At 50.5% G+C, this 11,212-nt stretch overlaps 1 protein-coding gene across 1 annotated transcript; it reads right to left on the minus strand.

Moving 5' to 3' along the window:
• Positions 1–6,015: 6,015 nt before the first annotated feature.
• On the minus strand, positions 6,016–7,689 carry LOC123130245 (cytochrome P450 89A2). Its single transcript, XM_044550188.1, has one exon. The coding sequence runs from the start codon at positions 7,670–7,672 to the stop codon at positions 6,209–6,211; it is 1,464 nt and encodes a 487-aa protein (XP_044406123.1). The 5' UTR covers positions 7,673–7,689; the 3' UTR covers positions 6,016–6,208.
• Between the last annotated feature and the right edge of the window lie 3,523 nt (positions 7,690–11,212).

The raw sequence follows: 11,212 nt of genomic DNA on the forward strand, positions 1-11,212 counted from the left end.
ATAGCGGAGAACGAACAAAGAGATTATGGTAGCGTACGAAACCGCCTCAAAGTTATTCTCTCCAATCAATCCATTGGGCTATTCCTATAAGTGTCACAAACAGCCCTAGAGTTCGTACTAGAATAACACCTTAAGACACAAATCAACCAAAACCCTAATGTCACCTAGATACTCCAATGTCACCTCAAGTATCCGTGGGTATGATTATACGATATGCATCACACAATCTCAGATTCATCTATTCAACCAACACATAGAACCTCAAAGAGTGCCCCAAAGTTCTACCGGAGAATCACGATGAAAACATGTGCCAAATTCTATGCATAGGTTCATGGGCGGAACCCGCAAGTTGGTCACCAATACATACATCAAGTGAATCACATGATATCCCATTGTCACCACAGATATGCACGGCAAGTCATACATCAAGTGTTCTCAAATCTTTAAAGACTCAATCCGATAAGATAACTTCAAAGGGAAAACTCAATCCATTACAAGAGAGTAGAGGGGGAGGAGAAACATAAGATCCAACTATAATAGCAAAGCTCGCGATACATCAAGATCATATCACCTCAAGAACATGAGAGAGAGAGAGAGATCAAACACATAGCTACTAGTACATACCCTCAGCCCCGAGGGAGAACTACTCCCTCCTCGTCATGGAGAGCACCGGGATGATGAAGATGGCCACCGGAGAGGGATTTCCCCCTCCGACAGGGTGCTAGAACGGGTCTAGATTGGTTTTCGGTGGCTCCGGAGGCTTCTGGCGGCGGAACTCCCGATCGATTATGCTCCCCGATGTTTTTAGGGTATATGGAGATATATAGGCGAAAGAAGTACGTCAGGGGGGCACGAGGGGCCCACGAGGGTGGAGGCGCGGCCAGGGGGTGGGCGCGGCCCCTACCTCGTGGCCTCCTCGAGGCTTCCCTTACACGCACTTCAAGTCTTCTAGGCTTATTTCCTTCCAAAAATGAGTTCCCTGAAGTTTCAGGTCAATTGGACTCCATTTGATTTTCCTTTTCTTCGAAACACTAAAACAAGGTAAAAACAGAAACTGGCACTGGGCTCTGGGTTAATAGGTTAGTCCCAAAAATGATATAAAAGTGTATAATAAAGCCCATAAACATCCAAAACAGTCGATAATATAGCATGGAGCAATAAAAATTATAGATACATTGGAGACGTATCATGTGTCACTGCACAAAACATGGAATGTTAGAAAAAAGAACGATCGAAATCTAAGAAATCATATGTTATGGGGCGGTGAGGGGATGACTTACTCGGGAAAGTAAGGCATGAGGAAGTTATCCTTATCTGGGTTTGCCAGAATGACGCCTTCGAGGTAAGAATTCGCGACTTGCCGGTCCCCAGCGCTGCCAAAGATCTTGGCACACATGTAGAAGGGGTCGACTATCACGATGTTCGGGGTCTTATCTATAATGATCCGCATCTCCATACTCAACGAAAATAGCCGAACGAAGGTGTAGTGCAGCGGATGAAGGTTAAACATAGCGAAGATGTCATCAAACCGCAGGACGATCATACCCCCGATGGCGTTATCCACAAAGCCCTTGCCCTCTAGCACCTTGGCCACGAAAACCGGGTATGCCACATCATTCTCGGAGAGACGTTGCTTCTCCAAAGAAAGAACACTGTCATGCAGACTCCGCATAGCACCGGTTGCAGCATTGAGCAGATTAGTCGGTAGCATTGGCATACCCGCCACATGCGCCCTCCTCGAGATATCCTTAGGTGAAAGTGGACCGTCCTAAGCACGGATCATACTCGGTGCCGGCTGGCTTGCACCCTTGTTACTCTTTCTTTTCCGTCCCATCTTCTTCTGTTGTAATGGGACCGAGTTCTACTCACAGACCGCCTTCTTGAGTGTGTTGGGGCTTATAATATTTCGCTCCTCAGCTATTTGAGGCTCGGTGAAGCGGCAGCTGGAGGCGTCTCCTAAGAACTGAATGCCAGACGACGCCTGTTGCAATTGGGTTTCTCCACGGTACCAGCTAGATCGCGGTCGTCTTTTGCAGGGTTGGGTTCTTCAGAAGGAGGCCCCAAGAATTCATGGAGCTAATTACACGGGGGTGTATTGCTTACCAGAACACGCTCAAGCACCCTAGTCTTCGGATCCGTGGTAAGCTCCTTTGTTACCGGGTCCTCCTTGTACCGGGCCCTGACATAGTTCCTGGTATGCTTATCACGGTATTTCTCGAAGCGGGGCGGTGGGCCTTGCTCGGCACGCTCCGCGTCCTCCTTGTACCATATAGGCTACGCCACTCTGTAACTGCCGGGACCGAGTTGGTGGACCACTAAGTTCAACTCCCACACTTCTTTCCCCTATTGACTTGATTCGGAGGTTGCGCTGCTCTCGCACTTGATCTTAAACTCCTTGTGGTCATGTTCGCTGATCGAAGGATTTTTCGCCTTGATCTTCTCATAACTATCACCTTTGTCAATCATTCTCTTCACTGCGCTTCTCCAAGTAGACAGGGCCGTGCTCATCCTCGTGAGGGCGGCACTGTTCACTTTATTCCCTGAGAGGCGTGTGTTTGCAAAGTCAGCGGGGAACATGTATCGTTCGTGCAGCTTCATGAAGAGGAGGCTGCGCAAATTCCCTCGGTCCTTATGCCTTAGGTTCTCGGTGTTGATCGAGACGGTGCTCCGGAGAATGCACCCGAGCTAAACCGAGTACCCCTTGACTAATTCTTTGGGCGTCGTTGGATACCCGTCGGAGTTCACTTCAGTAAATTCCTCCTTGACGGTGCCGAGCACGATCGGGCGCCGGTCCTTCCGTTGCCTCTTCGGTTGGCTCCCATCTGTGCATGCACTGCCATCATCAGTGGTGGCATCCTCGGCGGCACCATCAGTGGTGTCATCCCCGACGCCACTAGGGGTTGTGTAGTCAGGATCAGTGTCTTCCGCGGCGTCCTCATAGTGGTGAGGTTCTTCCTCCATCTCCTGGGGCAGCTCCCAGACCGCCGGCCTCATCGTTGTGGGCCATGTTTCACTCTAAATAGGAAAAAAGTTTAATCAAAAAGTTGGTTATTGTCAAGGAACAAGATCATGGTCTCATCATTTAGGGTTTGTCGACACCGAGCCATCCTAAAAGCTAAGCTTTTATCATTTAGAGTTTGTCGACGCCGAGGCACCATAAAAGCCTAAGCTTTCATCATTTAGGTTTTTATCGACACCGAGGCATCCTAAACACACACACACACACACACACACACACACACACACACCTAGTCGCGAGTCGATGATCGACATGCAACAGGGGACTCTAGACAAACACACAAAAGCACCCTTAGTTGCAAGTCGATGCTCGGCCTGCAGCTGGGGGCACCGACAAAACACACACACACCACCTAGTTGTAAGTCGACGGTTGACATGGAACTCGGGACCTTTGACAAATACACACACCCCTAGTTGTGAGTCGATGGCCGGCTTGCAACTGGGGGTCCCAACAAACACGCGTGCGCGCATACACACACACACTTAGTTGTGAGTCGATGGTTGACATGCAACTGCGGACCCAAACAAACACACACACCCTTATTCATATTTTTAAAAATGTAAATTCAAGTAAGTGTTCACAAATTAAAATTTTGTGAATTTTAGTAAGTGGTCACACACTTCAAAAAATGTTCATGTACTTAAAATATCATGAATTTGAAAAATGGGAAAAAATTAAGAAGGAGAATAACAACAAAAAGGAAAAAAACAGCTCAAATAAATGGGACACATGAAGGGAGAGAAAGTGCCCAAATAGAGAATGAGTGAGTGCATAAGCTAACACGAGATCCTTTGTATATGGTGTCCGTTAAGTCTTCCTATTCTCCACGATCCAGAAAATACAAGCAACGATCCTAAAAAAAGACCCATGATAGCAGGCTGGCAAGAAAAATGGAAGAAAGGGCCAACGAACCAACGGTAAGCGGCTGCACGTGACAAACAAACGGCCGATCAAAAGCTGCCTGAGATTTAGGGCCTCTCTAGCCGCGCCTCTAGAAAGGCCTCCCCAGACATTTTTATTGCGCCGGCACCAAAAAAACGGCCCAGTCGCGCCCCCAGGAGCCCGATTTTCGCCGGCCTGAACCGAAAACAGCACCGGCGGACTCAGGCTGAACCCGGCGTACTGGGGTGCGCCCCGGGGCGCCGGGGCGAACTGTTTTGGCGCGAAAAAGCCGCGGGCCAGCCGCGTCAGGGACACGGCGGCTCGTCTTCCCCCAACTGCCTCGGTTCCCGCGGCGAATCAATGGCAAGGCTGCCGCCGGTCAGCCTTGCCATTGATTCCTCACGGGCGGCGCGTCACGGGACGGCACACCGACGCCTCCCCTCCCTCGCACGCGTACACACGGGCGCAGAGCGGCTATAAAAGCTGGTGGTCTCTCAGTCGCCTGTGCCCACACCAGACCCGCCCCTCGCCGTCGCCCAGCCCCTCTCTCTCCGTCTCCGTCTTCCTCTCCCGAGCGCCACCGGCAACCCCTCTCGCTCCCTCTCTACCACCGCCGAGCCCGTCGCCATGGCAGAGCGCTTCCCCGGAGACGAGGCGGCGGCGAACGGCTTCAGCCGCCGTTCGCTCCGCGAATAGGAGTCCTGGCTCCTGTTTCAGGCGAACATCCCGGCGCCGCTGGACATGCGCGCCGGGCCGACGGGGTGGCGGCTCAGCGACGGGGGAGTGCCCATTCCCCCGTTACCCGACACCGTGGCGAAGTCCAGGTACTTCGCCGAGGAGGTCGAGGTCGCGCGCGCCTCCCTGACCGACGACGAGCGCTCCCTCCCCCAGTACGCCGCCGGCAATCATGCGGCGTACTTCCAGCGCCGCCAGCAGTAGCGCCTGGCCTCCACCAACGGCGCGCCGGTGGTCGGCGGCGTGAAGAACAGCGAGGGGCGTCACCTGTGGTGGGGCGTCCCCGGCCGCATGCTGGATGGCGTGCTAGCGTACCTCGACGGCGGCAACAACCCGCCGTTGACCTATCCTGCGACGGGGGCCGCCCCGTCGCAACACCGACGCGCATGCGCGCCAAGGAGGTTCGCCTCCTCCTCGTCTTCCTCCTCTCGCTCATCTTCCCACTCCTCCTGTTCTCCGGCGCTTCTCGGCGTCAAGGCCGAGCCCGCGGCGGAGACACCAATCGGTCGGCGCACTCGCAGCGTCGGCATCATCATCAACGAGGGCGGCCGGCGCGCCTCCTCCTCGTCGGCTCCTCCGCGCTTCGTCAAGCCAAAGATGGAGCCGGGGCTGGCGCCGGTGAAGGCGAAGTTCGACGACAACGACGCGGCCCTAGAATGGGCGCGCCAGGACTCCATTGCGATGGAGAAGGCGCGCCGGGAGAAGGAGAAGGAGCGCCAGCACGCCGCCCTGCGCCACTTCGAGGAGCGCCGAGGCGGCCGCGATGAAGACGGGATCGTCGTCTTATGCGACAGCGATGACGACGACGACCCGCCGCCGCCAGTCCGCCATGGCGACGCCGGGCAGGGGTCCAGCAGGGGCGCCCGCGTCAAGGAGGAGAAGGCCGCCGACGACGATGGCGGCGACGACTTCAGCCCCTTTTCTTTTTTAGATTAGGTTAATCTAATGAAAATGCGCGAATTTCACCGAGATTTGCCATGTTTGGCCGAAATTTAACTAGTTTTTATTATAACTTCGCCGAACGGTCCTTCTTTTTTTATTTTAATACGCGCCTGGGGGTGGCCCTGGGGGCCGACGGCTGGGGACCGACTCGCCCCCAGGGCCATTTTTTGCGCCGGCTCACCCCCAGGCGACGCTTTTAGACGCCCCCTGGGGGGCCAACGGCTCGAGATGCTCTTACATACAGGATGGACAGAGACTTGAGACACGGCCGAGATAAACAAAACGATTTACGGCCCGCCAATATCGGCGTACTAGACCGGCGAGACAAACAAGATCAACACTGATCCAACGGTGGAAGATTTAGATGTGAGATAACTATTTCACATCTAGATGTGAAATAACAAATCCGTTTTAAAAAATTTGACAAACTCGCAAATACTTTATAAAAATATATAAAAACATATGTCCATTATTGGAGAACCATAGTTAGGCGCGGACAACAAACATACAACATACTCATGGCATTGCGCATGAACATATCCGAAAGAAAAATAGCAGCGGCGTACAACTCGCGTGTGCCCCGATCATGTCCATTATTTAACGAGTTTATTAAACAAACTCCCTGATTATTACATTTGCTGCATGCACGTGTGAGGCGTGACACGAGCACGAAGTGGCTTCTTCATCGCTTTGAAGAATCCGTCGAGCTCCGTGAGGTCGACGCCACAATTTCCCTCGGTCCACTCGAACTCGCGCACCAGCGCTGCCAGCAAGCACTTGACATTGAGCATCCCCAGAGCCATGCCTGGGCAGTACCTCCGCCCTGCGCCGAACGGCATCATCTTGATCTCCTTGGGCCCCGGCAGAGGCCCAACGGCCTCTCCCTCTCCTCCGGCAAGGAACCTCTCCGGCCGGAACTCGTCGGGATCCGTCCATGTCTTGGGGTCCCTCCCGATGTCCCCCAAGACGAAGTGCACGCGCAAACCGCCGGCCGGCATGGCCGTTTGGCGGACCACTCCTCCCTCGGCGCGGATGTCGCGCATGACGAACGGCGTCGGCGGGTGCATGCGGAGGCTCTCGAGCACCACGGCGTGGAGGTACGGCGCCATGCCGCGGTGGAGTATTTCTCTCTCCTCGTCCTCGGACTCGGAGGGATACTTGTTGTCACCATCGTACTTGATGTTGATGATGGCCTCGCGACGCAGTTTGTTCTGGATCTCCGGCCGGGTGACTAGGTGAGCGAGGGTCCACTCCACGCAAGCCACAACGGTCTCCGTGCCGGCGCCGAGGAATTCTAACACGAGGCTCACCATCTCGTCTTCCGTGAGGGCTCGGCGTAGATGCTCGTCATTGTCGTCGTCCTCGTCTGGAACGCGGAGACGGATGAGCGAATCGACGTATGAACGGGCGTGGCCGTCGCAAAATCGTGACGACTGCCGCCGTGCCTCCTCGATGAGAGGGAGGAAAAGCTCGGCCAGCCGGCGGCGCAAGGCGATAGGATCTCTTTGCCGTCGCCTCCAGTAGCCCAAGAGCTTAGACTCGCACGTGGAGGTGGATTCCACGGCGGCGAGGATGAACTCCCGGAACTCGCACTGCATGACCCGCACGTCGGCCTCGTCGACCAGGCCTTCTCCAAAGCACATGCGTGCAATCATGGAGAACACGGCGGCATAGAGGCCGTCGCGGACGACCACCGCCCTGCCCTTGCTTGCGGCTGACTGGACGCTAGCGACGATGTCGTCGATGGCCGCCCGTCGCAGCGGCACATAGGAAGCGTAGCGCGTGGGGTGGATGGTCTCCGCTGCGAGGTTGCACCGCAGGGTGCGCCAGAGCGGGCCGTATGGCACGGAGATTATGTTGTCGCTCCGTCGGCGGCGGTGACCTTTGACGATAGGGATGCGGAACATGGACATTGGGCGGTTGGAGAAAGCGTCGGCGTACTCAACCAGTGCGCGCCTGGTGACGGCAGCATCGCTGATCTCGATGATCGGCTGAGGGATCACCCGCGCCGGCACACGGCAGATGCGTCGGAACACAGCTAGGACAAGGAAGAAGAAGGAGGCATAAGCAAGTACTGAAAGCAAAGACTCCATATATTGTTCCTGGTGGAAATCAGTAAGAACTTGCTTTGCTGCTTTGCTCCTGTCATCGGTGTTTATATAGAAAACATTACAGGACTGGCTCCAGGCCCGTACACGGAGCTACATTGCTTCACAACGTACGTGTGGTGGGTCAGCAGCAGACAGAACACTTAGCCAAGTCAGTTGACTCCTTGTCCATCCGATCCAACGTTGAGATTTGCACTTTTTCCTCGGATCAATTAACTGACAGTGTTGCTATTTCTTAGGCGCTTAAGAATTTTATTCACGTCAATCACCTTTTCTTTTTTACGGAAGGGTCAATCAACTATTCTAGTTCATTGCGAGCTCACCAGAAAGAATGGACTTCGCCAGCCATCTATCTCAGGGGGGAAGGCATGGCCTCACTAAGGGGGAGATACAACCCCATTATTTATCTTAGGGGTGGGGCTAAAGGGGATGGTACTCCCTCCGACTAGGTGAATAAAAGGGTGCTTGGATACGTTTTAGTCCCATGACTAAAAGTAGTGGGACTAAAATTTGCTAGCCCCATCCATACTTGGATCCAAATAGTAAAGAGACTAAAATCAAGTTAATGAGCATTTATTATCCTCCAAATCCTCTAATTCAGAACTCGCCTGTGTTAAAGGAGAGGACTTAAATAAGGAGAGAGATGACTAATCCACATTTTAGTAGGGATACCCCTGACTAAAAAATTTAGTCTCAAGACTAGTTTTAGCGCCTCTTTAGTCAGGGGTGCTTAAAACTTTAGCCTCTTAAAGAGACTATTTTTAGTCAGACTAAAATATGTCTCTTGAATCCAAACACCCTCTAAGTCATTTTAGATTATGCACCGTGACTAAGAAGGGGGGGGGGGGAACGAGAAAACTTAATGTTGATTTGCTAATTAATAGCATTGCATGCAATGATCTAACCACTGCATGTCGTGTTTGGTAGTGTCATGTCATTAAAAGCATGCACACCCCACGTTTCTTATTGGTTGATATGTCAAAAAATAAAAAACGATGTAGAAGTTAATGCACCGCGCCTAAGTGTTTTAGGATTATTTGGTTTTCGCAAGAGGACCGTGGGTTCGCTTATTGCTATACTGGGGGGGGGGGGGGTTCTGCATGATATCGACCGGCGCCGTGCCATCCATCTGACGTGGCAGGTTTCAGACTAAATTGTATCAATTTGTTCCCGCAGAGCAAGTTTAGGGGCTAATTTGAGTCATTTTGCAAGTTTTTGTATAAAAGTGTATCCTCGCTGCAAGTTTATGTACTAAAACTTTAATTAACTCTTATTTTTGCCATGTGGGTGTGTAGTCTGTGAGACAAAAACTTCTAGTTTGTTTAGACTAGAAGCTTCTGTTCCTATAGAAAAAAACAAACTAGAAGTTCTAGTTATAGTTTGGTAAGTGATTGTTCTTCATTCCAGCAGTTTTGCAGTCCCTTTCATATGGTGTACTATAGTAGTACTTTTTGTGATATCATTACATGTTCGGATATGTGTAGACATAAATATTAAGGAATTGTTATTTTGTTTCATCATAATTATTTTTGGCTTCTCTTAGTTATGTCGAGCGATCATTAATATCTCCGGTGCATTCAAGATCTCATGTGCTAAGATTGGCACAACGAAATTCTTGTTGGAAAATGTAGCATGCAATTTTTTTAAAAAAAATTACGCTCATGCAAGATTTATCTAGGAGATGCATAGTAATGAGAGGGAAGGAGTGTGTCCACGTACTCTCATAGAACGAAAGCGAAAGCACTTGACAACGCAGTTGATGTAGTCGAACTTCTTATAGATCCGACCAATCAAGCACCGAACGTACGACACCTTTGAGTTCAACACATGTTCAGCTCGACGACGTCCCTCGTCCTCTTGATCCAGCAAAGGTGTCAAGGAAGATGAGTTTCGTCAGCACAACAACGTGATGACGGTGATGGTGACACTACAAGAATCCTGTTAATACATGACAGATCTAGTCCGTCACTGATCAATGAAAAACTGTCATGGGTGGTCTTCCATGATGGATTTGAAATCCATCATGTATATCGCGTCATAATTTGACATGGTAGCTTCCATGATAGTTCTTGGCCGTCATGGATCTGCGCCAGGCCCGCCCAAGCCCAATCTTCTGTGACGCAACAAGCCGTCATGGACATACGCCATGTTGGATTTTTTGCTTGACCAATTGGAATGACGTGGCATCCTACGTGGACACTACTGGACAATTGTTTTTGTGTTTCCCTTCTTAACCCACATCAGGTGGAGATAACAGTTAGATATTTTTGTTATCTATAAATTTCACGCCTAATATTCAAACAAAGCCATAAATAAATTTTAATTTTCACATAACAGCCCAAACTTATTACAATCATGGCAATGTTCAGATACCAAAATACATATTTACATAGATAGCTCATCAAGTATTTACAAACATTATTACTACATCACTTTGCATTTTCTTGGAACAGATCTGAAAAAGGAGCCTCTAAACAAAAATTACTACATAACTCTGCATTTTCTTGGAACCGATCCGAAAAAGGAGCCCCTGATTTCTCCATGTATTTCTCTGTGTATCCGATTTGAAAAAGGAGCCTCTGATTTCTTGGAACCTGCACTAAACAAAGGCATAAAAAAACATGTTAACCAGCATGTGGACAAATCTGGATAAGTGAAAAGAATTATCAGCTAGGTACAAGTGTAGATACAAACTATGGCTGAACTATTTTAAGATGACTAAGCTTCAGGCAGTATAGATATCTAACCCTACACCAGTTTCTAATAAGTAAAACAGAGTACAGTGCTGAAAAAGTTTTCTTTTTACAACGTGTCTAGATGTAGGCCTTTGGTGTAGATTCAGGAAACAAAAAATTATTGGGATAGTAGATCTAGTATAACTTCATGGCAAAAGAATTGCAAGCATAAATTGCTACACTTTCTTTTATTTAAGTTGGCAATAAAAGATCAAAACTACACCAGGAAAACTAAATGCAACAATTGAAGTTTCGAAAACTAAACACTACATAGCACTTGGCTCACAAGATGCTTCTGAATAGTCTGAAGTGGAACCACATGGACAAGCAATAATAAAACTTTTCATATTTTGGATCTGTAATAAATATCAAGAACCTTACACAAGACCTGTGCCTGAAATATCAAATTCCAGATGAATACAAGAGGAATTGGAGAGGCGGAGAGCTCCTGTTGATCTGAATCAAATAAAAAAAATAATTGATTGGGGATGGGAGAAAGAAGGAATGAAGGAGAGGAGACGAGGGGGAAGTAGGGACGGACCTTGTGCGGGGCCTCGTCGTCGCCGGCGTGGTCAAGCTCGGCCTCCCGCAAGTCATGGTCGTCGTCCTATCCTTGTCCGACACTTGATGCTTCGAACCTCCGGATGGAGAAGCAGTTGTGCGGCCTGGGAGACAGAGGAGGGAGGCCCCTGGTCAGATCCATGGCCGGCGCGCCGCATCGGCTAGGTTTGGCCGCCGCTTCGATGGGGCCGCTGCAACCATCGTCGCCATGGATCTCGGGCCGCCGTCA

Source organism: Triticum aestivum, chromosome 6A (genome assembly GCF_018294505.1).
Source record: "Triticum aestivum cultivar Chinese Spring chromosome 6A, IWGSC CS RefSeq v2.1, whole genome shotgun sequence".
Classification (NCBI taxonomy): domain Eukaryota; kingdom Viridiplantae; phylum Streptophyta; class Magnoliopsida; order Poales; family Poaceae; genus Triticum; species Triticum aestivum.

Bases quoted from the DNA above. Each gene is read 5' to 3' on its own strand.
- LOC123130245 (XM_044550188.1), bottom strand. From the start codon at position 7,672: ATGGAGTCTTTGCTTTCAGTACTTGCTTATGCCTCCTTCTTCTTCCTT.